A 23648-nucleotide genomic window follows, 5' to 3' on the forward strand; every position below is an offset into this window, starting at 1 on the left:
TGAAGTTGCTTTCCCAGGGCCCTTTCACAGTAAACCGTGGGTTTGCTTTCGCCAGCTGACGTGACCTCTTCCGTGCTGTGGTGTAAAGCAAAGTGCCTGCACGGAGGAAGTGTCCTCGAGAGAAGATGCAAAAGCTCTGCTCATTATCAGAAACGAGTAAAACTGCTCCAAGCTAATATGGCTGCCTAAAAATAGAAGTGGTGTTAGGGGGAGGGATTGTCTTCTGTGTTCATTTGCCCTTGATTTTCATGGCATTTTGCTGCTCTATATTATGCTTCTTGTAGGGGAGGTGGTGTGCCCTGGTCACACCGGAGCAATTCACAAGAGCACGTGCTTGTGTCAAAAACCATCAGGGAGGAAGACTGAGGAGCTCACTGGGGGTTCAGCAGTTAACTCACAGAATGCAGTTATTCAGGTTTATTCCCTCATTCTGCTCCTCACAAGGTCAGAGCCTGTCTCTTGCTGTGAGCTTGAAGCCTCCCCTGGGGTAGGTCTGAAAAAGAGATGTGACTGGTGGTGAGGCTGTGGGGTGGGATGGATCCCTGGTGCTGTGAGAAGGTGGGAGCAGAGGGCATCCATCACGTGTGCACCTCCTCAGAGAGGACAGTCATACCACAGTTGGAGGTTGCAGCATCTACCAATCTTTGGGAAACCAGCCTTAGCAGTTAAGGAGAAAAAAGGAAGGAAAAAAAATCACTTATGAGACTTAATTGCTGTGTTATTGTTATCCAGCATTTAAAACCCAAGTTTCATAACTGCCTTGTGATATCAGCATTCATGTTCTTTGTCAGTATTATGCAAGCAGCTCACCTTGTGATCATGAAATACCAAAATGTGCTTTCTAATGCTCACCCTCATTTCTCAGTAAGTCCATAAAAACCTCTTCTGCTTTCTATTAGTTATGGAACAATAGGACATTTTTTGCTTAAAGAGCGTGAGCCTTTTTTATTTTTTCTTCAAGTTCTTGAGCCAGCTGCTGGTCTGAGACCTTTCTGTTCCATGTGGCTTGACCAGGGTGGACACTGCACTGTCTTTTACCACTTGGGAGGAAGCAGGAAGTTTGTGGATGTATCTTAGGGGCAAAGGTCTTGCTGAACTGGAGCAGTCCCAGCTGGTTGCTGGCACTGGTGTGGTTGATGTGATCTGCCTTCAAGGTTAACTGAGGCAACTGGGAAAGATGGGAACAGGCCCAGTGGAGTAATTCTACATCCTCCGCAACAGAACTGAAATATTAGCTTACTTGTTGATAATCAGTTGGTTTTCATCTAGAAGTTTCTGTTTAATACCAAAAAAGCCCTTTCTGTACCCCAGCAGGAGTTGAGCTGTAAGCAAGACCCTTAGGAGTGAGGCTCTGGTCATACCTGTGGGATCATCTGTACTGGTTCTGGATTTCCTCACCTCCTCATCCAGATTTTGCTGAACACTGAGAGCAGACTTCTAATTTTTCTTCTGATCAGTCTGGTTCTGCCACTCATTGGCATCCAGAGCAAGGGTTATGCCTGGGAGGGTTATCCTGTTCTGTGGCAGGGTAGCCTGTGGGGTAGTTCTGCAGGTGACTGACTAGAGGTGATGGGGTTCTCTCAGTACTTCATGGGAAGAATCTCACATGATTTCCTTGACTTATAGAGACATGGAATTTAATCTTTCCTCTTTTCTCAAGAAAAAGGGAATTGCTGGGGTTTCCCTTCCCAGTAGAGGGAAAGGATTCAAACGTTCCTCTAAGCACAGATGTGGAGTGCAGTGTGCTCAGTCTGTTGAGCACTGAAGAGGATGTGTCTCCAGGCTCCCTGGCCAGTGCTGCTTCTCCACTCCTTCAGACTTTGCTTTACATACACATCCGGAGATTGGTAACTCTTTTCACATGCTAATGAGGACTTTGTAGATAAGATCCCCTGTGAGGAAAGGAGCTCTAGGAGAGTCTCATAGCAGGGGAAATCAAGGTGAGGAGGGGTCAAGCATCTTCCCTAGACTCCCTCACAAGCCACGAAGCTCTGGCAGAGCTGAGAGTAGAAGTCAAATTGGCCTCTCATCCTGTGCTGTAGCCATTGAACTATGCTCTCCTAAGATTAGATAACCTGTGGTTTTAGCGTCTGCAAGGCTTGATGAGCAAATTCCTCTGGATAAATGCTTTTCTTGTATACTTGCCAATACAGTGATGTTTGGGACATGAGGGAAGGGAAATAACTTGCAGGCGTCAATTTTCAGGAGATGAAGCAGATGGAGAGATAATACCCATTAGATTAGAGCTCTCGGAAAGACTCAGTGGTGAGGGTCACATCCTGCGTCTCTGGTTTAGACGAAGTGATATGGGGAACCCAAGGTGCAACTGTGCTGCCAGCAGTTTGCTATGAGTTTGAATACTGCTGAACAGTCTGGATCTCTGGCAGGGATGAGATGGAGCATTGGAGTTTGTTTGCGCCTCAGGATAGATGCTGAAGGGATTGCAGTATCATGGTAGTCGGTGTTACCCCGAACAAAAAGTCCATCCTGACTTTAGAGCACTTTGAGTCTGGGGAAACTGATAGCTGAAATGGTGTCCCTGCATAGTGAATTATTCCTTTTCAATACATCAGGTCTTCAGAGGAGAGAAGAATTGCAGAAGACTCTTGGTTTTGCAGTAATTTATCTTCCTGCTGTACCCTGGGGCTGTGAGGTGGACTGGAGCTCAGCTGGGCACGCACTGCAGTTGGCTTACAATAAAACGACAGCAGCTGCCCTCTTTCTGACCAACAGAGGTGGTGATGGGCCAGCTGGGTCTGCTAGCTGGGGTGAGGTGATGCTCTCTGAGGATTTAGGGTGGCCTAGCAGAGTTCATTTTACTGTTTATTTTACTTTCTGAGACGGTGTATTGTTGCTGGAATATGTGGATTTGATTCCTGGTTGTGAGCACCCTTATCTGTTTTTCTAGCCATTAGCTCTCTGTCTCGCCCATGTGGGAAGCTGTAAGTTACTTCATCTGATAAGGATTTTCTTATCAGTTCTGATGTTTATTGTGTAGAATTGAAATTACTGTAAGACCTATAAAAAAGGGGAGGGAGCCTGGGAATTACAGCAGGAAAGCTGTGTGCCTCTTCCCCGCACAGACCAGCAGGATGTCAACAGAAAGTATGAATATCTCCATGTATCAAGCTGGAGCTGAGTTCTTGGTCGTGTAACGTGTCTAGAGAGAAACATATGTCCTGAGATTTTGTTTCCTTCCTTGCTTTGTGCAGCATCATCAAAACACCCCTTTTGGCCTTTTAAACTCATCAGCCTGCTTGTGAAATATTCAGAAAAGCTTGGGCTGAGTTTGCATGGCTGTCAGTGGGTTGAATCCTTTTGGAGTGGCTTTGATCTTGCTTACTCCATGCTGAGTAATTTACACTCCTCTCACATGAGCAGCAGCTTCAATGGATGTGCCGCCCTCTGAGAGTCTGGCCCTTGCAGGCTCTCTCAGTTTCTCCTAATCATAAGCATTTAAATGGTATTAAAGCTGCTTATTTGAGTCTTGTGCTTTTTTAGAGTCATTAACACCTCTGCAAAGAAAGTGTAAAACTCTAGTTAAGTCAGCTGGTGGCACTTTGCAATGGTTTGAATGGTTACCCAGTGAAGGGCTGGGTTTCCTGAGCTGGAGGGGGTGTTTAGGGAAGGTGCTGGTGGTGGCTGCAGTGCCCATGGGTATGAGAACAGGAACCTCAAGTTTTTGTTGAGTCCCCTCCTCGCCATTTTTTCCAGGCCAGAAATGTCCATCTCTTCATGTTTGCTATATCTCAATTAAGGAAAAATTTCAAGTGATGTCAGCAATTTTCTTTTGAAGGATCTGTGCTATTCTGTTACCTTTACAAAGACATGTTAATGTTCACGGGCAATCACACCAGGAAGTCATAAAAAAAAAAAAAAGAAGCTGACGTTGTTTTTCACCTTGAATGTTGTCTTGTGAATCAACAGTGCCACAGTGGTCTGATGTTCCTTGTGCCCACAGAGAGGTCACACTTGCTGTCCTTTCTTGGTCTGTTGAGCCAGTTGAGCTCTGCACTGATTAACAGGAAATTGTCATGACTAACGTTAGGCTGGTAGAAAAACTAATAGGGGTGAATAATAGCACAAGATACATGGAAATCAATGTTTTTCTCCTTGGAGGCTGCAGATGTAATCCACTTAATATTCTGTGGAACATGAGATTAATATTCTTCAGCATAATATATGTGAGGGCTTTTCTTTTTAGTTTGCTGGCAGAGGCATTGCTGCATTGCTAAAGCTGAGGGCAGGGGATTAGGAGGGGGGAAGGATGCTGACCCAACTTCCAGAGGATTCAGGAACAGTGCAGTCTGGCTAGAGGAGATTAAACTTCTCCCTCTCCGGCAGGACTTTCTGCAAGAAGTGTGGCTGGACAGGGTGTTGCCACTGGGATGGCCCCTGTTGAAATCTGGTAGGGTGTCTTTTTCAACTCTCTGGATGTGTAAAGTATTGGGGAATAAATCTGTGGGATGTGACTGCTGGTGGGCTCCCAGTGCAAAGCCAGCATCTGCAACATATGGAAACCAGCTCCAGCCTTGCACTTGTCCTCCTTCACAACATACCTCTGCCGTGATTTAAACTCATGGAACTGCTGAGCTTCATAGAGGTTGCTTTAAAATAATAATAAAGCAAAGCCCCTGCTCTTTTTCTTTTCACAGGGTGGAAAGAATGCAGTGACTTGCCAAGCTTAAAGAGGAGTAGATACAGCAGAAATAAATAAATCAAGCCCATTTATTTTAAGTTGATTAATCTGATATGTTCATAGTTTTCTAAAATAAAATCTAGCCCCGGAGAGTTTAGCAAATCAAATAACAATAACGGCAATTAATTTAGAAGCAGTTACGAATGTTTCCCATCCCCTTCTCACATCCCTACACCCACTTGATTAATCTCACAGTTTATGACTGCAGGCCAAATCCCGTGTGGGGATGTGCAGTGTCTCGCTTGGGCTGGATAAGGTGGACCTGAAGAGCTGACCCGATTCCTGAGTATGGGGAAGGATTGTGGGCAGGGGTGAGATGGGTGGTTGGTGGATGCTGGGCTCTTGGGGTACCCTGTGCCTGCAGGAGGGCTTGGACTGCTGCTGGATGGGATTTCTCAGTTGACAATTCAAAGTCCAGACTTTCCTACCTGCTTTATTTTCCTGTTTTGTACTGGCCTTCAGCGTGCTGGTCCCCGTGGTCCTGCAGGGCTTGCTTAGCTGCTGTGCGCATGTTGTGTTAACATTTCCAGCCTGCTCGTGTGGGCTAATAAAAAACCCTGGAGCTCTGCAAAGAGCCAGATAATGTCATGGCTGGCTCCAGGGACCAGAGCTAGCAGAGAACTCCCAAGGCAGGGAGGTGTCATGGGGCTGTAATTTGACAGGGAACACAGCTGATTGCGGAAAGCAAAAGGTGGTGGTTGGGTTTACGGGGCATCGTGGTGACTTGCGAAGCAAGACCAGCAACATCTTCCTGGGATGTCTGTGTGAGAAAGGTCCCTCTGCTTTGTCTTATCCAAAATGCTTATATCAAAATTATATAATGCATATATGAAAAGAACTAAAATAATTCTTGTCCCCACCCTCCGTGTTTAGTAATTTTGGACGTTGGGATTTGAAATAAAAAGCATCTCCTTGAATTTATGGGATTGTTTCACAGTGTAAGAAGCCACCAAGAAATACAGAAGTCTTGCTATGGGAAATGCTTTACGCCCTGGCAAAAAATTCTTGCAAATCATTTCAGCAACTGTGGATTGTCCCTGACTTCCAGGCTGGTTTTTTGGCATGCATCAGGCAGGAGCTTGCTTTTTGCTGTGGGTCCTTGTTTTCTACCCAGTTTGAGTGTCTGTCAAGACCAAACCTTCAGACTCCCCGCTGGGTCTGGCATTACTGGAGACAGTCTGTGAAATGTAGGAAAAAAGGTGAGAAGCCTTTCCTCCCCTTCCCCACAGCTCGTTAACTGTTGGGTGAGAAAGGTATTTCTAGATAAGAAATGTGCAAATTAACATGTTTTCGATATTCTTTTAAATAATTTTGCAGCTTTGTCAAGACAATTCAAAGTAAAAATGAGTTTATAGTACATGGTTTTGGCAGATTGTTGGTATAGTTGTGGATTTTGGTTTTTTTACAGCCTCTCTTGCAGAGTTCTGCTCAATAATTTGAAGTGATTTGGTCTCCCCATTGTCCTTTCTTGAAACTCTTGCTGCTGGACAGTTATCTGATCCTCTCCTCCTAACCAAGAGCCTTGTAGAGCCAAGCATGAGGAGCTGATGACAAGCTGTGAGTTAACTCTTCAAAAAGCACCAAACCAGGAGAAAACTCCATCTCCAGATGATCGTGAAAATTGGGCTGATGTGAGAAACTTGACTGAATCCAGTAGGGAGGTGTTGTTTCTCCAGACACGTATACAGGGACAAGAAAATATTAAAAAGTAATGGCAGCTGTTTAAAACTGGGATGTAGGGATTTCTGATGGGGAAGGCTCTCCACCAGAGTTGTCTCTCTCAAGGCCCACCTGTAACTCCTCTATTCAGGTGGTGTGCAGGGTTTCCAGCAGCCCCACGAGACCAAGCCCTCCCAAGTGCAATGTCTTTGGCTGTGATGCTTATCTGCTGCTGGGTGAACAGGAATGGTCACAGCTCTGGCCCAGATGCCTTCTCATCTCTCACTTGGCTTTGAGTCTCCCTGAGGCTCCTTGGAATGCCTGTCTACATGCCCAGCCTGTGTGTTGGTTGTTGCACAGATCCCTGCTGTTGAAGGCTGTAGTCTTTGGGTTGTTGGTGTCACAATGACACAATGCTTTAATCCCTGATAACTCTTCTGGTCAGCTCAGCAACTATAGTTTAAAAACAGACATAGAGGTACAAAACTATTCTAGTTTTAAAAAGCAAAGAGTTTTAAGATTGCTTTTCTTTTTTTTTTGCTCCAAAATGCATCTGGGAGTGAGATGTTCTCCCATTTTAAAGGCGTCCCTCTGGCCACAACTCTCGCGGCAAGGAGGGAGCAAGGCTGTCATTTCTTGACAAAGGCAATCCCAGATAACTGACCCCAGCAGCCTCCTGTGAGGGCTGCAGAAGTCGGGGTGTCCAGTCTGCAGTGAGTCGGAAAGGTGCAGCCTGGCTTCTGAGCTGTCACCCCTGCAGACATCCACAGACAAAGCCACAACCGTGACCTGCTGTTGGAGGCTGAATGTTTGCCTGTGTGTGAGAGGGTTCCCTCTGCTTTTGGTGTGAGCCTGGCAGCAGCCCTGCTTTACACAGGGTATCTCTAGGAGTGGGATGTTAAGAGGCCGTGGTTCCCGAAACAGCTGCCTTCGTAAGTAATTAAACCAACTCCTCCAAGACCCCATAAACCGTTGACAGCATTTAGTAGTAGGGTAACAATTTCATCTTGACACAAGCATTTGCTGGCCAAGGTTGAAACTCTGTATTTTTCGGACGATTGAGATCTAAACATTTAGGAGTAATATCTTATTGGTCTGAAATGGCAGATAAGTGACTTCCAGTGAGGAGAGCGTCCAGCTGCTGTGCTCTAATTGATGTCTGCATCTGAAGAAACATGGTACAATGCTGGTAGTGACTTTAGATCTTCTGGGGACTATAGATATGATTTATAATTGGCACTGTAGCTTTTTAGAGACACTGAGCTTAGCCAAGCCTTTTATATATCGTCCTGTTGAAGCTGTGTGCTTGAATTAGGCATATGTTGAAGTGGCTGATTGTGCTGAGGCTGCATTCATCTAACATGGCATTGAAAACCTCGGGATTCGCTTGGCAGTAGTGCTTTTGCTGATGCTTGTGGACTGATTGACTTCTGACTCTTCTAGATGAACAGTCTTCTGTGGACTGGAAGGAGGGCTTGTCATACAACTGCAAATAATTTGTGCAATCTGTCCTGGGGATCTATGAAATGTGCTGTAGAGCTTTAAAAATGAGAGGGTTGTCTGATTTGGAGGGAGAATAACTTCCAATGAAGGATATGTACAATTGTGTTGTCTTAAGGGTTATTGAATATCTCAGCATTTTCTTACCGTGGTGAGACTCATGGAGGCCAGATGTTGATCTTCATTAGCTTTAAGTCAAGACTCATTGTCCCTTCCTTGAATGACATCAGGATGAGCTGGAGTCAACGTGTTGCTAGCAATGCTTCTGAAGGAATGGGGAGTAGGCTTGGACCCTTCTTGCTTTGGTGAATGTGTGTAGCTTGTGGATAGCTTTTCTTTGGACCGGGCTGCTTCAGTGTGCAGTGCTGGGGGAAGGTTAGCTGTCATTGTTGTCCTCTGCTGGTATTGCTACTGCATCTTGTGCTGTGGGACTCACCTTCTGCAGTGGTACAAATGCATCATTTTGGTTTGAAAAAAAGCCTTATTTCCAGGTCCGTATGTTACTAGCCTGGAGCTCCCATATTTCATATTTGTGGAGAGGGTACAGAATGGCTGCTTTTTCTTTTGACATACTAGGAAGGAGAAACTAGGTCAGAAGAACTCTAATTTTGTATGTGCAAGTGTGAGTCTGTGAGCAGGAAATCTGGAATAGTCAATTTAATGTAGCTTTAATGGCTTTGCCTCAACAGGACCAAGTGGGACTGGACTGCATATGTGCATGGGGAATTTTTTACTTTTCTTCTCTCAGCACTGGTGTTGGCTATTCCTTTGCTGGCTGGGGGCTACAAATCCGCACTTATATCCTAAATTGAACAGGTAATAGTTGAAGAAATAATCCGGCTTTATTGACTGAAAAGCCCAGTGTGGTGATTAGTTCTTATTTAATTTTGCTGCTGCCAACTATTGGCAGGTCTTAATATTCTGGAAAGGAAAGAGACTCACATGTGGTGACTGGAGCTTTACTGCAGTGAGAAGCTGGGGAGAGGAGTGTTGGAAACTTGCAAAAGTGGATTTATGGTTTAGAAAGGGGAGGTGGACAGACCACAAAAGTGGCTCTTGGTAGGGCCTAGAGGAACAAGCTCCTGGTGAGATGCTGAAGAGGAGAGGTTCAAATAGATTTATAAACAGACTTCTCTCAGCTGTCAAGGGGGGGAATTTTTCTTCTGTTAACAGCTTAGCCTTGACAACAGTTTTTCTTACACTGTGTAGTAATGCTGTTTCTTGACTAACATCTTCATTTAAGTTATGGAGCTGGGTGTTTAGGGGTGAGGGAGGACAAACAACTTCTTTAAAATGAAAACAAAGCCCTCGGGGAGTTCATTATTACTCTTCTAAGTAGAGCAGCTTGTATTGCTTGAGTAGGCAGGAGGTGCAGTGGTAGATGGCATTAATGATAGCTTGTCTTGTGAGTCTCTGCATGGGTGGGTGAAGGAGGGGAAGGTACCAAAGCTAGGAGGAGAAGATTAAGCAATCCCTCTGAGGGCTGAATAGCATCCACTAGTCCATGGTTCTGCTTTATTGCTTGACCTGTATCTCAAATCTACCTCAAAAATACCTGTGCAACCTGTTAGATTTTTGGTATTGCTTTAAGTAATGAACGAACTTAGGGCTATGCCTGTGTGATTGAAGCTCAGAAAGGTAATGCCTGCAGCCTCTTTTTGGGGAAGTTCCAAGTAACTCCATCAGTATTTTTTGCCTTGGACTCTGCCTTCCTGCTTCGTTTGCTGTTGTCTGCAGCTGTATTAGCAATCCTCTTCTGGCTTGTGCAGTCCATCTTCATATTACTCACATAACTGTTAACTAGAAGTGCCTTGGAGATGGAGGCAGCCAGCTGATTACTAAAAAGCAGCTGTATCTTCAAGTACTCTTCAAACCCCTCTGTTTTTCTCTGAGCTGCATGTCATTTGGGGTAACTTCCCCAAGGTTATCTGGACCTTGTTTTGTCAAATCATAAAGTGCCTCAATTCCTGCTCTAGAAACCTGGGTGGAATGTATGGCAAAATAAGTGACTTGATGTGCCTTCAGAAGGAATAGCAGTTGACTCTGTAGAGCTTGAGGTTACTCAGGTCCCAATGCTTGAGAGGTGCAGGGCTGTCTACAGAGCTTCTGACTTGGCTAATGTGAAGGATGGCTTCAAAGAGCCAGCTTGGGCATTTGGCCTTGGGGAATTAAAATCTGAGCAGGTGTATAGTATGGGAACTAAAGGCTTTATCCTTATACTTGTTCCTTCTAGTGACGTTTTGCATAATCAGAAATACGTTGCCCTGATGACAGTTTTACATATCAGACTGTACTGCTGAAGGGCTTTTCTGTCTCTGCTTCATTCCTCTCTAAGTCTTCCTCACACTCTGAATTAATGGTCTTCCTCTCTTGGTTGGAGCTCGCTGGGATTGGAAGACTTTTCCAGGCAGCTGACGACTTAACACAACCACTTGGGTTGAGGGTGCTGTCATGCCAAGCTATGTGATACTGGGTGGGATTGCAGCTCTCCTGGGCTGTCTGTGTGCCATGGCCTTGCCATTAATTTAAAAGAGCAAACTGTTTGGTGCTTCCCAGTGCCAAAATCTCTTCCTGTGACTGTCAGGACTTCTCTAGGCAGAGGCAATCGCACACAGACAGAGCTCATTGGGCCTCCTGTTTGGAATGGTGAGTAAACAGCTTTGGAAGCCTGCTTTGGTTCTTGTTGGGTGCCTGATCAGTTTAATGGGATCTCCCGTTGAGGCTGTTTTATTACGGAGCTGGAAGGCAAAGGCTCATAAAATCCTGATGTTTGGGAGCATTAGTTGCACAGACTTTGTTCTCTATGGAGATTAAAAAAACTCTCCTAGTGCCATGGAGTTGCTTTAGCTGACAAGTGCCTGGGGACACTCCTCTGTTACTGACCCGTAACTGAGCTCTGCCTCCAGCTACACAGCGCGTTTCCTTCTCTGGGTTTATAACATTTGCTTAATGACTGGGTAGCTCCATGATTTTTGGCTGGAAGTTGTCATTAGCTGCTAGAATTGGGGGACTAAGTGCACAATGATTACAGAGACTCCAATCTCCCGTTTCCCCTCCTGTGCATCCACGGCAGTCGTGGTTTAATTGGTGTGCCCCTTGGTTCCCCTCTCCCGAGTGTCTCTCCACTGTCTCCTCATGTAACCTTTCCTGTTACATCCTTTTGTGTGGGCTAGAAGGGAGAAAAATGAGGCTCCTTCAAGGAAAACAATCAAGTTTGGTGTATAGACTGTGTATAAATGCCTCTTGTGTTTATGGACACCTGCATGGCCATATTTAACTTGTGTTCTGATAACCTGGTGGTCACCACAGCCAGCACTGATACACACCTGCAGCCCTAACTGACCTATCCCTGAGTATGGATACTGCTCTCTGAATAGTCTCCTCAAACAAAAGTACTGCTCTTTTGTGCCTTGGACTTGTCGAGACATCATGGTGTAGGCAAGGACGTCTTTCAGCTTTAGTTCTGCAGGGTCTGGATTGGGCAGAGTGGAGTGGTTTTAACCAGGAATGTGCTCCTGCTGCGAGCCTGCTGCATGCTCCACGCCGATAAGTCTTTCAAAAGGGATGCCTGTTTTGTTGCTGAAATTTGAATATATCCTGCTTTATCATCCACATACAGAAGTCCCTTTTCTGATAATGTACCAGTTTTAAATATACTGTTCATTGAAATATAGTGGACTTTTTTTCCACCCCCCATGATAATTGCTGGAAAGGGAGATGTTCCTGCCTTTTTCTGTGCTTCAGACTGGTTTTAGCCACTGAGACTTTAGTAACACTGATTTTCCTGAAAGGTGAGTGAGGAACATAACGATTTCCCACTTGAATTTGAGCCTGTTGTGGCTGCAGCTGTGGAAGCAGGGTCAGATCCTGGCACGGGAGAGCTCAGCTGCCAGCCTGTCCCTGCCTGAAGGACCACTGGGTCTGCACAGCCCTTGCCACAGGTGCTACTAACATTTCCCATTCCATGAGCAGCTGAAAGATCCTATTCAGTGTTTCATTGCTTTATGGAGAGCCTACTTTATGGAGAGCCTGAGTTTGCTCCTGTGTCTTCTGGCACAAATTCCAAGTAACTCATCCTCCTCAATGAGGCTTTGTGTGTGAGCAGTCACGTTGCGACCAGTAGCACCTTCCTATGGAGAAAGCTACAGCTGGGCTCTTCTGGGAGTGGGGTGGTGAGCCAGCACCACCCCAGAAAGCTTAAACTAGAAATAAGCCCATTCTTTCCTTAGCAGGAATTGATTGAGCTGTGCATCAGTGCTGGTCTGAAACAGGAATAGCTGGTAGTGGGTGATGTGCAAGTGTCCACCAGTGTCCCTGCAGCTCTGCAGGCACCTGCCTGGGCTTGTGGGGCTGCCCCTGCCCTGTCCACCCCTCCTGGAGCTGGTGTGGGGGTAATGGGTGCTGCTGGCCTCTACAGACTTGGGACAGTGTTTTAATTTCTGGTGCTTGTAGTTAATGTGGTCTGAAATGATCCCTGCCTTACTGCAGTGTGTGAGTACCTCTTCCCTTGCCCCTGCCCTTCTGCTCCCCTCCTTTGTTAAGCAGTAGCAACGAAGAGGCAGGGACCCTACCTTAGGTCCTGCTGCTACTACAACCACACAAATCCTTTTCTGTGTGAAGCTAATCTAGAGCTGAAAATTATTTGTGCATTTGTCTTAAATGCTCGTTCTCTCTCCCCATTTTAAACAGTGCATCTTCTTTGCCTAAAGTAAGCAAAACTCACCTCATTTTCTTTTCCTTTTATTTGTGTGCTTGTTATTTAGTGCAGATGTTTTCAGTTATAAAAAACACAGTAGTGCTTGTGAAGGCATTGTGGGGTGTGGGAAGAAGAGTCTGCAGCAGCCGCACCACCCATGTGTCCCTCCTGGATCGGGGAGAAAGCATCAGCAGAAGGTGGTAGGAGCCAGGCTGGAGGCACCCGTGTGTGATGAGCTTTGCAGCCACCCCCAGCCAAGTGCAGCCCAGCACTGCTGTGAGCCCTGATCTGCAGCACAGGCTATATTTGGTCTGAGATTACTCCCTGCTTGGCCTGGATTGGTCCCAGTCTGGGCTCTGCAGGGTGGATTTCTTATTCCCCTGGCTAACATGCCTCTGTATTTTATTCCCTTGCTGCCCACTCCAGCCTGCCTGAGATGCTGTCCCTGCTCACTGGTACCCTCCTGAAGCATCTCAGCTGGGGCTTTGTGGCATGTGCAGGATGTGCCCTGGGTACCAGGGACACCCTATTCCAAAGCAGCTGTTAAGATGCAAAGCTCTGTTTTGTGTAGGAACCCATCCAGGGGAGGCCAGTGAGAAGCAGGATTTTTTTCCCCTGCCCTGCCCCATCCTTCGCTGTGTATTTTCTGGAAAGGCCATTAACAGCACATTGTTCCTGAGTTCGAACTGTGGCTCTTGAGGAGAAGCTTGTCCCATGCCTGCTGCACGGGAAGAAGCCCAGCTGAGGACGGCAGTGTGGCTGGGAGGAGAGATCAGCCCCCTCTGCTCCCTGACATTGCTGGTGCTCCCAGAGTGTTATCAGGGCTGTGCTGAGTTGGAGCTGCCTGTGCCAGCAGTCAGGGGAGAAGCGTCACTCATTGCTGTGCTGTGAGATGCCCAGTTACCTTGGCGATGCTTCTGGAAAAATGTGAAGAGGAAACGGGGTGGAGAGGGGACAGTGCGGCAGAGAAACTGCTTGGTGGGTTGGAGCTGTAGTGGAAGGAGTGGGTGATGGGAGCAATGGGGGAAAGCCCTCCTGGTGTGCACAGCTGTCTCTGGCTGGCACAAAGCTCCCCTGGCTGCAGAGGCAGGTGTGGAGCTGTCAGATCTGCAACCAGGTGATAGATGGACTCAGAGAAACCTGTTGGAGCCACACAACCTCTGACATTTACACACATTAGAGGAGCGAGAAGTGACATGGGATGGTGGGAGGGGGTGCTCTTCAGTTTCAGGATTTGCAGAATGAAGTTGGAAATCACATTGCAAGGAGGAGTTCCTTTTATCAGAAATGGCCAGCTGCATCCCTAGATGTTTCTCCAAACCTCCTGAGCATGTGCCCTAGGCACAGTTTTCTTCTGCCTTAATCTCCTAGTGAATATTCAAAAATAGATATACTTGTAGCACTGGAAAAGCCTCTTTCTGAGTTGTTTCAGCACTGCAGAGAACAACCCTTAGGAAAGAAACTCAAAAAATAAACAGCAGCTGCTGCCATGTTTCCCTCTCCTCCGCCTCCTCACCCAGTGTGGAAACCTGGTCCCGGTTCCCTTTCCCATCCATTCATGGCTTTTCCCTGCCTGATACCAAGGCAGCAAAGCCACAGGCTGTCCACACTTGGCTGACTTGCTGCATGGTAGAAACCTGTTGTGCTGCAGCTTCACCTGTGTCCAGCCCAAGTGTCCAGCTGAAGGTGTGTGTGCACCAGGGCAGGTGTGTCCTCAGTGGTCTCTGAGCCTCCTCCAGCACAGCTTCCATGCCCTTTGCTGTGGATGGTCCCACTGAAGACTGAGTCACGCTTCCCCTCTTGGAGCACCCCAGGGTTTTCCAGGCAGCTTGAGGAAGCTGCTTGCATATGATGCAGAAACAGGCAGAAGGGGGATGTGGCATTTCTGAATGATCAGAGGGGTGGCTGTGACGCTGTTGCAGAGAGGTGCCGAACCCCAGCAGACCCACGGCAGTGTGTGTTCTGGGATGGGTGGAAAGCTGCTCCAGTCACGTCAAGATTTGGATTAATTTACTTGGGACATTATTACTGGGTTAAACCTTGCTGCTCAGCTGCTCACAAAGACCCAGTGTTTGACTTTTGGACCCAGAAGCATCTTGAGCTGATGCAGCCTTATAATGAATGAAACCTCTGTGTCCATAACAGAGTGGTGGGTGTCCATCTCCTCTCTCCCAAGGAGTGCTGCTGGCTGATCTCTTTTGCCTGTTACAGCTGGCAATTGACCTGTCTGCAGCCTCTGGGATTGCAGCTGGCATCCCTTTTCTCACTGGGATGCCAAGTTGTCTGATAGCTCAAGTGACTCCAAACCCAGCAGGGAGGATGAGGATGGGGGTGGTACAGGAGCCAGGGTCACCCCTGTGGCGGCTGGGTGGGCACAGGGGTACACAGGCCCTCGGGATGCCAGGATGCCTCCGCATCCGCCGACTTCCAGGGGGATTGCACTATCCAAAATTGGAGTGATGAGTACAGGAAAAGGAGGAGGAGCAGGAGAGTATAAATAAAGCCTCTGTAAGGGGAAAACCCACCGAGAGGAGAAAATAGCAGCGCTGGTGTATTCTTTCCCCACCCTCCCTCGTACCTCACTGCTCATATCATCCTTTAACTGTGCCAGCGGGCTCACGTGACTGTCCTTCCCCTGGTTGGGCACATGCCTGGTGGAGGGGGATCTGGGGACAGAGTTTGGTGCTTCGTTGCCACCCTCCAAGTCATTGTGTCCTCATATAGCACTGCCCTAGGTCTGCTCATCTCGGATGACAAACCAGGATGTCAACAACCAGGAGGCACCAAGCAAAAAATGACCTTTAGACCAAGTAACACTAATTCTACTGACATCAGGAATAGACCTGAAAAACCCTGTTTTGAGCCCCATGACATCCTGCCAATGAGCTTGTTTTATTCCAAAGCCAATGGATGCATAAGAAAACCTAAGTTTTAATAGCAAACACTTGCAGTTGAATTTAAAACATAAACTGAGTGTTCATGCATTGAGCAGATTACATTATAATGGACTGATGATCACTCACCTGCCTGGCATCTCCCAGCCCAGATGCTGGAGATGGGCAGTGCTGGGCAGAGCTTGAGCCTTGGCAGGGCTGTCACTGGGATGGTGCCATACTTCTGCTCATTGTCGCTGTAATTCTGATCCCAGATCTGCCTGAAAACCTAAACTGCTCAAAACATTTGTCAGTGAGATGCTGATCTTCATAGAATGTTAATTTTTTCAGAGATCTGTAAGTATTGCTTATTAATTATATTCTTTTCATTTCTCCTAGGATCCTGCAGGAATCTTTGAATTGGTGGAGCTTGTTGGCAATGGTACCTACGGGCAGGTCTATAAGGTAAGGGCTCCTCCTGAAGTAATCCAGTTTGCCTTGGCTGTGTGTTGAACATAGAGCATCCCAACACATCACCTTGGTTAGGTTTTCAACTTTTTCAGGCCTGAAGAGCAGCATTTCTGATCTCTGGCCTTTTGTGTGCAAGTACTGTGTAACACACAGCTCTTGTAATAAGCAATTCATATTAGTTCTGATACTGCCACAAAAATATAAATAGCTTTTTTTTTTCCCCTCTCCCCCCCAGTCGCTTTTTATTGATTAGATGATGAGGAGGGAGTGAAAAGTCTGTGCTTTAATAGCTAAATCTCGATCTCTCCTAAGCGCTGAGTTTACGGCTGCAATAGGCTGCCAAATGAGTTTGCTACAGTCTAGTGCTCTGCTTGCACATGGGCTGGCTGCTGTCCTTTCCACTGGCAGAAACCTGCTGCAGGATTAAAAACACTATTAAAATGTTTTTGTTAAAGCGCCTGTTAAAGGCAGTAGGATTGCTTTAAATTTCTGTAAACATCGGGATGCAGCAATAGTGAAGGGCTGTGGAGAGCAGGATTTTACACCCATGAACTCCTTTATAATGATATTGAAAATGTCCACCCTCTGCTAAATTATATCACCTGTCTCAAGCACATCTTAGCTTGGAGGATTTCCAGAATTTGTCATCTTGGTGGAGTCTTCTGGATGATTCTTGTGCGGTTGGGGAGCGATAGAATTATTTCAAAGTCTGGGTTTATCTGCACTTAATATGTGGTGGGGAGATGTTTTCTGGCATGGTTGTATGAGGATTTTGCTAAATATTTTGATTCTACTGGGAGTCAATAGTTCCCCTGGGCCTCATTCTCCAAAAAACTTCTGTATGTGTGGGCATAAGTGCTGTATACACATGTACTTGTGTGTGTGTGGGTACACAGAGATCCTGTTTACCCATCATGCACGTATTATCCTTTGACTGTAGAAAGGAATATAGCCATGTGCTCTTACTCTGTAGCTTTGGAGGCACAGCTCTTGCTTGTCATGCTCTAAAAGACAGTGAGCTGCCCCTGCTGAAGAGAAGAGAAAGGTTTTAAAGAGCTGCAGTTACCCCATCCTCCTCCTGCAGCTGTAGGCTAATCCATCGGTAGAAGGGATCAAGGGATTGAAGTGAACCAGAGATGAACTGGAACTTCTGGAGTTTTAAATGTATGAAATTTTGAACTGAAATAAGTGCTTTTAAAAAATACAAAAACAAAGGAAAAACTACCCCACCCCAAAACTGTTCTTATCAAGGTTATATTCCAGGGAGCCTTCCCTTCTGGCATTCATTGTTTTCTCACCATGTGTTCCCCACCGCCGGAGCTCCCTTCTGAACTGTTTTTCTTCTCAGCTGCTGAAATAATGGTAGAAGGTGACCTAATTTTAAGTGGTGCATATTTCTAACAATCAGTGGAAACTATGCGCCTGTAACGGCCTTTTGAAAGCGTCATGTTTTTGTGGAGAGCAGAAAAGGGAAATAAGCTGGTGCTGGCGCTGCTGGTCGCGCGGCTCAGCTGATCGAGTTTCCTCTTGCTGTGTTTGATTCTTTCAGTGTGTCTGTGTGTTACCTCAGAGGGGGGAAAAAACCACCCAGAAGTGTCCATGTGCAGGCTTTCTGGGAGGTGAACACTTCTGTGTTCCTTTTTCCCCTGCTGTACACGGGGAAAATCCTCCTCTGAACTGTTTTTAACTTGCTGGAGTAACTGGATTGTCCCCGGTGTGATTCACGTGGTGCCGGTGCCAGACGGGATGGTGACGGGGGTGGAGGGGAAAATGTTGCTGTCCAAACCAAATTAGTAAGTATTGAGGTATGAGCTCAGGCTAAGGCTGACTTCACAGCTCTCTTAAACTGAAGTCTTGGAGTAGCACACACTCTGTAAACAAAAGGAGACTTTGATATAAAACATACATAAATGTTTATGGTGTCCCACCCTAAAACCCAGCGCGGAAATAAGATCTCTGTGATTCTTTTTCTCCAGATACCACCGCTGTATTTATCCCTTGCAGCAAAACAAATGGATCAACTTTCAAGACACACAGACCTTCTGGCTCCGTTCTAAATCAGCCCTTAGAAGTGATCCATACCTAGGAGCCTTGTCCCCCCTAATTAGATTGTTCCACTGCCATTTCAAACCCCTCTGAGGCAGGGCTGGGGTTCACCGAATCGTTTAGTTTGGAAAAGATCTTTAAGCTCGAGTCCAGCCATTAACCCAGCACTACCAAGTCCACCACTAAACCATGTCCCTAATTGCCACATCTGCATGTCTTTTAAATCCCTGCAGGAATGGTGATCCTCCCCTCTGTGGTGGTGTTACCCTGGGAGCACCATCGATGTCCTCACAGAGGCTGTATGTGCCTCTGGTTGTGCTTTTAGGTTCTGGTGCTGGCTTCCAGCCCGAGCTCTGTGGCCAGGAATGGTCACCTGGTGAGCGTCACCTGTTCTTCTCACAGCTGATCCCTCTCTTGAGGCAAGAAAAGCAGCTTTCCTGTTGGGAAGAGGCAGAAGTGAGATGTTTATTCTAGGCAGGGGAGAACATCTTGTTTTTGTGCCGTGAGACTGCCGGAAGAGGACTGCAGCCCTGATGTTTCCCCAGAAAACCTGATTTAGCAGCCAGGTCTAACACTGCCACATGGCCATGTTTGTGTTAGAGACTACAGGTGTCCTGGTGATAGCTAGCTGGCCTGCACAGGACCTAGAGGGGCAGGTACAGGATGCAAAGTTCCCATTGATCCTGTGGGATAAAGTGCACAGTTACCTTGTTCTGATGACTGAATGGTGTTGCAGCCTGACAGTGGGGAGCAGGCTGAGAAGTGTCTGGTAGTACTACAGTAAGAGGAGCCCTCAGAGAGCAGGGATTCATGGAACCAGCTTCCAGATCTGCTATGTTGGAGAGGTTGGGGAGCCCCTGCCAGTGCCTTTTCCTTGCTCATAGATGAGATGTGCTGGCCAAGCCCAGTGCACGTTAAGATCCCCCAAAAGGAGGGCTGCTGGAGTGCGGGCACTGGGATGAAGCTCCACTGTAGAAGTCACTTTGATCCTGCTTTCTGGGTCATGGTTTGAAGGTTCCTCTCAGGTGGTTCAGAGTGCTTTTGTGAATCAAAGCCTTGTTCTCTGAGCCTTGTGCTCAAGGCAAAGGTGACTGATTTGGTTTGACCTCTGTGTTTTCAAGTAAAGGTCAGTCTTTGCTCAGGATGGCAGGTTAAAATATCCCTTCGGTCCTCCCCAGCTTTGGCCGTACCCCAGTGACACCTCAGCGCCACAGGAGCCCTCAGCAGCGACCTGCTCTGCTCTCACTTCTCTATCCCTGACCACAAGCTCTTCACTTCAGAAAAATGCAGAGAGAAATAACATTCCTTGTTCGCTGCATAATGATCTCTTGTGAATAGCTTGATTTTTATTTTAATGAGGGACTGCACCAGTGATGATTTATCTCTCTAATTGAATCGGAAGCTTTTCTTTATTTTCTAATGATCCTGCATCTAATGTTACAGATTGTAAACTGGTTTTGATAAAGGACTGAAAGCTTGCTAGCTTCTGTGCCAGACATTATTGCAGTAGTGAATTTTAGTGTGTCCTTGGATTTTCCTTTTTTTTAATTTAAGGTGTTTAAAGAAATGACTAACAGGAATACAATGAATTGGACTTGGGGAACTGGGCTTTTGCCTCACTGGTTTTTAGCAGGTAGCTGATGGCTGAAAGCAAAACTGTAGACACAAAGCTCACTAAGACCCTTCAAAGCATTATCCAAAGTGTAGAGAAATGCTGCTTTTATGTTCCAGAACATTATTATTACTGTTTATCTCTAATTTGCATAAGAGAGCAGACAAATACTCCTTAAAATACTCTGTATGCCTAGATTGCCTGGATAAATCAGGGCCACAACTGCTGTGCTGTCCAGCACCAATAAACACGCGGCTTCAAAGCAAAAGTACACTGTGTTACTCAAATACCTGTCCAACAGATGGTTACAAGGCTGGGGCAGACATGCAGTGGGCTACTTACTGTGCACTGAATATGCTGAAAACCAGAGCACTCCCCTGATGTTTTTATGGGCTCAGCCATGGACTATCACATGCTGGCCTGTGTATGGTATCACCCAAGAAGGATTTTGACACAAGCCTTTGCAATAGAGGAAAACAAAAATTCAGGAAATAGGTCAGATGGTAACCTTTGCCCCTCTCATCTTGTGTAGTTTTGCAACATTGAAATAAATGATGTTGAGATTACGTACTCACGTGCTTCTTCCCAACCGTGCCAGGAGGACAGCAGTCATAAATGCCAAGTCCTGCTTTGCCTTGTGCCCTGGGGATGTGGCTCTCCATTTACAGCTTCAACAAGGTTTTATTTTACAGGGTACAAGATACAGTATGTGGGCAACTCTGTAACTGCACAATAACTATTGATTGTTTAATTATCTGGTAAATGCCATATAATCACTAAGCCATTATGCAGCAGTATTCTGTGTTCTAATTTAGAGTGTGTGGGATCCACGTGCCGCCACTCTCAGCTGTGGCCTTCCAGGGAGCTCCTCCATCACCACAGGATGGAGCAGAGTGTTGGGTCACCCCAGGAGGCAGCTTGGGGTGCCACCAGCCACCAGGCAGGGTGGCTGCCCATGGGCTGTCCCTGTCCCCTGCCAGCCCAAGTTAGGCAGCTGTTTGAAGAGGACACTGTTTATGCAGTTGCTCTTTGTTGCACTGTGTGTGTCTGTCTGAGGTACAATACATAGGGGAGAAGTGTAAATAAATGCATCCCAAGGTCTTTAGTCACGACTTAACTTATTTACTACCAACCTGGCATTTGCCAGAAGCCAGGACTGATCCACCTGGAGGCAAACACCCAGGTTTGACCCAGTAGATGGAGATGTTGAGATGTGTGGGTATGAGAAAGTGAATAAAATATTTGAAATCCAAGGTCACCTGTTGCTGGAGGGCTGGGAGGAGCAGGACTGCTGGGACAATATGGTCCCTGAGTCAAACCCCTGAGAATGTCCCAGGCACAAGCCAGTTACTGATAATGTTGTCCCAGAGTTTGCACATGCCAGAGAAGAAGACAGAAGATGTGTCCTGCCCTCCTGGGTTCTGTTTGTGCATTCCCTGCACAGTGGCATCCTTCCTCCTGGCATCTTTGGGCATTCCAGAAGTGCAGGCTGGTGGGGTAGCAGGTGAATATCCTAAAGGCTTTTAGAAGACTCTTTTTTCCTTTTACATTTTTTGAGGGGGGATATGAGAATATAAAGTGGGATCTGTGCCATGTTTAGCCTGCCTGAGGTGTGGCTGCTACCAATCAAGCACTGAGCCCTTGCATCAGCCCTGGTGAGAACAGAGACTCTGCAGGTTCCTGGGTCATTATTAGCAGCTCAGGTAATTAGGCTGAGTCAAGAATGACAGTAATTGTTTTTAATAATCAGTTGGTTTATTGTCTCCCTTTCTGAAAGGCTGATGGTCAATAGTTCGATAATTAATCACTGTTGCTTTTAGCCGTGTGGAAGAAGCTACCATGCTGCACACAATTAATATTTCCTGGGGATTGTTGCTGTAAAGAATTAATCTTAGTTTACGTACACAGCTTTTATAGCTGCAGACTGACTGCTGTGCCTTGCTTGAGAGACCGGACTGAATGTGTGCACACCATGTGCAGTGCCTGCAGACCAGGTTGTGCTGCTGCCCACCCTCGTCCAAACACCTGTCCTGTGGTGCTGCCTGCTGTGTGCTGGTCCTGAGCACACCAAGGACACCTGGTGCTCGCTTTTGCCAGCTGCTGAAGGAATTCAGAGCTCCATCATGTTGCAGTCTAAAGAAGCAGCTCTAACCCTAGACAACCAGCTTTTGATTTGAAGGTCCACTGCAAGCATTTGCCTTTTTCCACCTCCTTGTTTATAAAATGAACCATGATGTTCACCCGCAGTGAGGCTGGGTGTGACTCGAGCTGTATTGGTGGTTCTAGCATCAAGTCCTCGGTTTTGGGTCCTTCTTTGTGTTTTCAAGGTCTTCAGGGATTGCTTTTGCTGCATGGCAGGGCAGGCTTAGTGTAACCACATGTGTGAATGTGTGTAGCCATCCCTCGTCTGGTCTGGTGGTTGCTGCAGATGAGGGGTTGGCCCTTTGCGTTTGGGAAGCTCTCTGGCTTTCTCTGGGGTTTGGTGCTGCAGTAAGAGCCTGCTCCATGGGACTTGGACAGGGAAGCACCTTGCCTCTGACCCACTGGGGCAGCAGAGCAGTTATCCTGTCCCATCAGGGCTTTTCCTTCTGCTGGGATGGTTTTGGTGGTGGCTGGAGCGCTCACACCCCCATCCAGACGCAGACCCATGTGTGTGGGCACCAGCCGCTTGGCACCTCCAAGGTTGCACATGGTCTGTGTGAGTGTGAATGGATTTAAAACCCTGACAAGCTGCTTTATAATCCTTCCGTATTACAAGCACGGTATTAAATATTAAGCCATTGTTTCCGCTGTGGTGGCTCCGTGTGCCGGCAGAGAGGGTGGTGGTGCTGCCGTGTGAGGGTCCTCACCAGGGCTGGTGTCTCCCCTGCTTCTGTAGGCACCAGCTCACAGATGCTGGGGTTTTATCAGCTCGTACTGGGTTGCAGGAAGGGGCTGGGCTGGCATTCTGGTGTGTGATAACGCCTGCGAGCATTATCAGGAGGGAAACGGGCGACCTCAATTTATCAGCTTCCCTACGATGCTATAATATCTTGAGAAGAGAAGGTCCTTTCCTTGCTGACTCAAATGGAGTGTGTGTGTGTGTTTCTGAAATGAGAACTTGTTTTTGCCATACAGACAAGGAAGTCTGAACTGGAAAACGCTTAAAATGATGTTTCACTCTTACCCAAAAAGAAAAAAAAAAAGGCAAAAGCTTTGTTACCAGAGCAACTGGTACATCTTGTGCTGCTTCATTTCTCTGAAACACAGAGCGAGCCCTCAGCCCTCCCTCCCCCCAAGAAACCAGCCCACACACACCTACGCACCAATATGTCGCATTAGCTTCGCTGCTTTCTGAATAATATAAGGGAAAGGTACTTTTTGCATTTCAGTCCTATAGAATGCAGGTTATAAAAGGTGATTAGAAATGTTCCTGTGTTGCCTCCCTGTTAATCTATGTTCCCTCTCCCTGCCTGCAGAGTTTGTGAAGGGAAAGGGCAGGGGGAGGTCAGGAGCAGACCACTGCATCTGTGAAGTGACATTCGTCCAGTTTCCCCTGCATTGCTGGATGCTCTGATTCTGTAAACATTGCACAAAAGATATCTGCAATGGCTTAGGGTTAAAAAGCTGCCTTTGAAGATGCCAAATAAAGTCAGTGGTAATGAAAAGCATGGGGAACATGATGGTGGGTCCTGTAGTGCTGTTCGTGTGCGTGCCAGGCATGGATAGGGATGGAGGGAGAGTTCTGTCCTTGACTTGTGGGGATTAGAAGATGCTCTGTGCAAGCACCTGCTCTGCAGATGATATGAGCAAGCCCCATGTCCAGTACCACCTTCTCCTATCCCATAGGAATGGCTGGACTGGGAACTCAGACCCATCTTTTCTCAAGTCTTGTGTGAGGACACTGAGAGGTAGAAGTGCAGTGTGGGGGAGCTGTTTAGAAAACAGGCAACTTCTAGAACTGGGATTATTGCATGTGAAAGCATCACTCTCCCTTTCAGAAGGGGCTTCTTGTGCTGCTGAAGCTTGCATTGCTCTGCTTACTGTAGTATCTTACCTGTACTATGTTACAAGGGTGTGGTTGTGGCCGGTCGGTAAGGGTGGTCTAAGGCT

The 23648-nt window shown here is 46.9% G+C and overlaps 1 protein-coding gene across 10 annotated transcripts in view; it reads left to right on the forward strand.

Moving 5' to 3' along the window:
* Positions 1-23648, forward strand: part of TNIK (TRAF2 and NCK interacting kinase) — a 153590-nt gene that overhangs the window by 12127 nt on the left and 117815 nt on the right. For all 10 annotated transcript variants that reach the window (XM_027647169.1, XM_027647168.1, XM_027647176.1 and 7 more), the window contains exon 2: positions 15827-15892. In XM_027647169.1, coding sequence (XP_027502970.1) covers positions 15827-15892 — 66 coding nt within the window. The remainder of the gene's footprint in view (positions 1-15826; positions 15893-23648) is intronic.

Source organism: Corapipo altera, unplaced genomic scaffold, assembly GCF_003945725.1.
Source record: "Corapipo altera isolate COAL_440 unplaced genomic scaffold, ASM394572v1 113, whole genome shotgun sequence".
NCBI classification, from domain to species: domain Eukaryota; kingdom Metazoa; phylum Chordata; class Aves; order Passeriformes; family Pipridae; genus Corapipo; species Corapipo altera.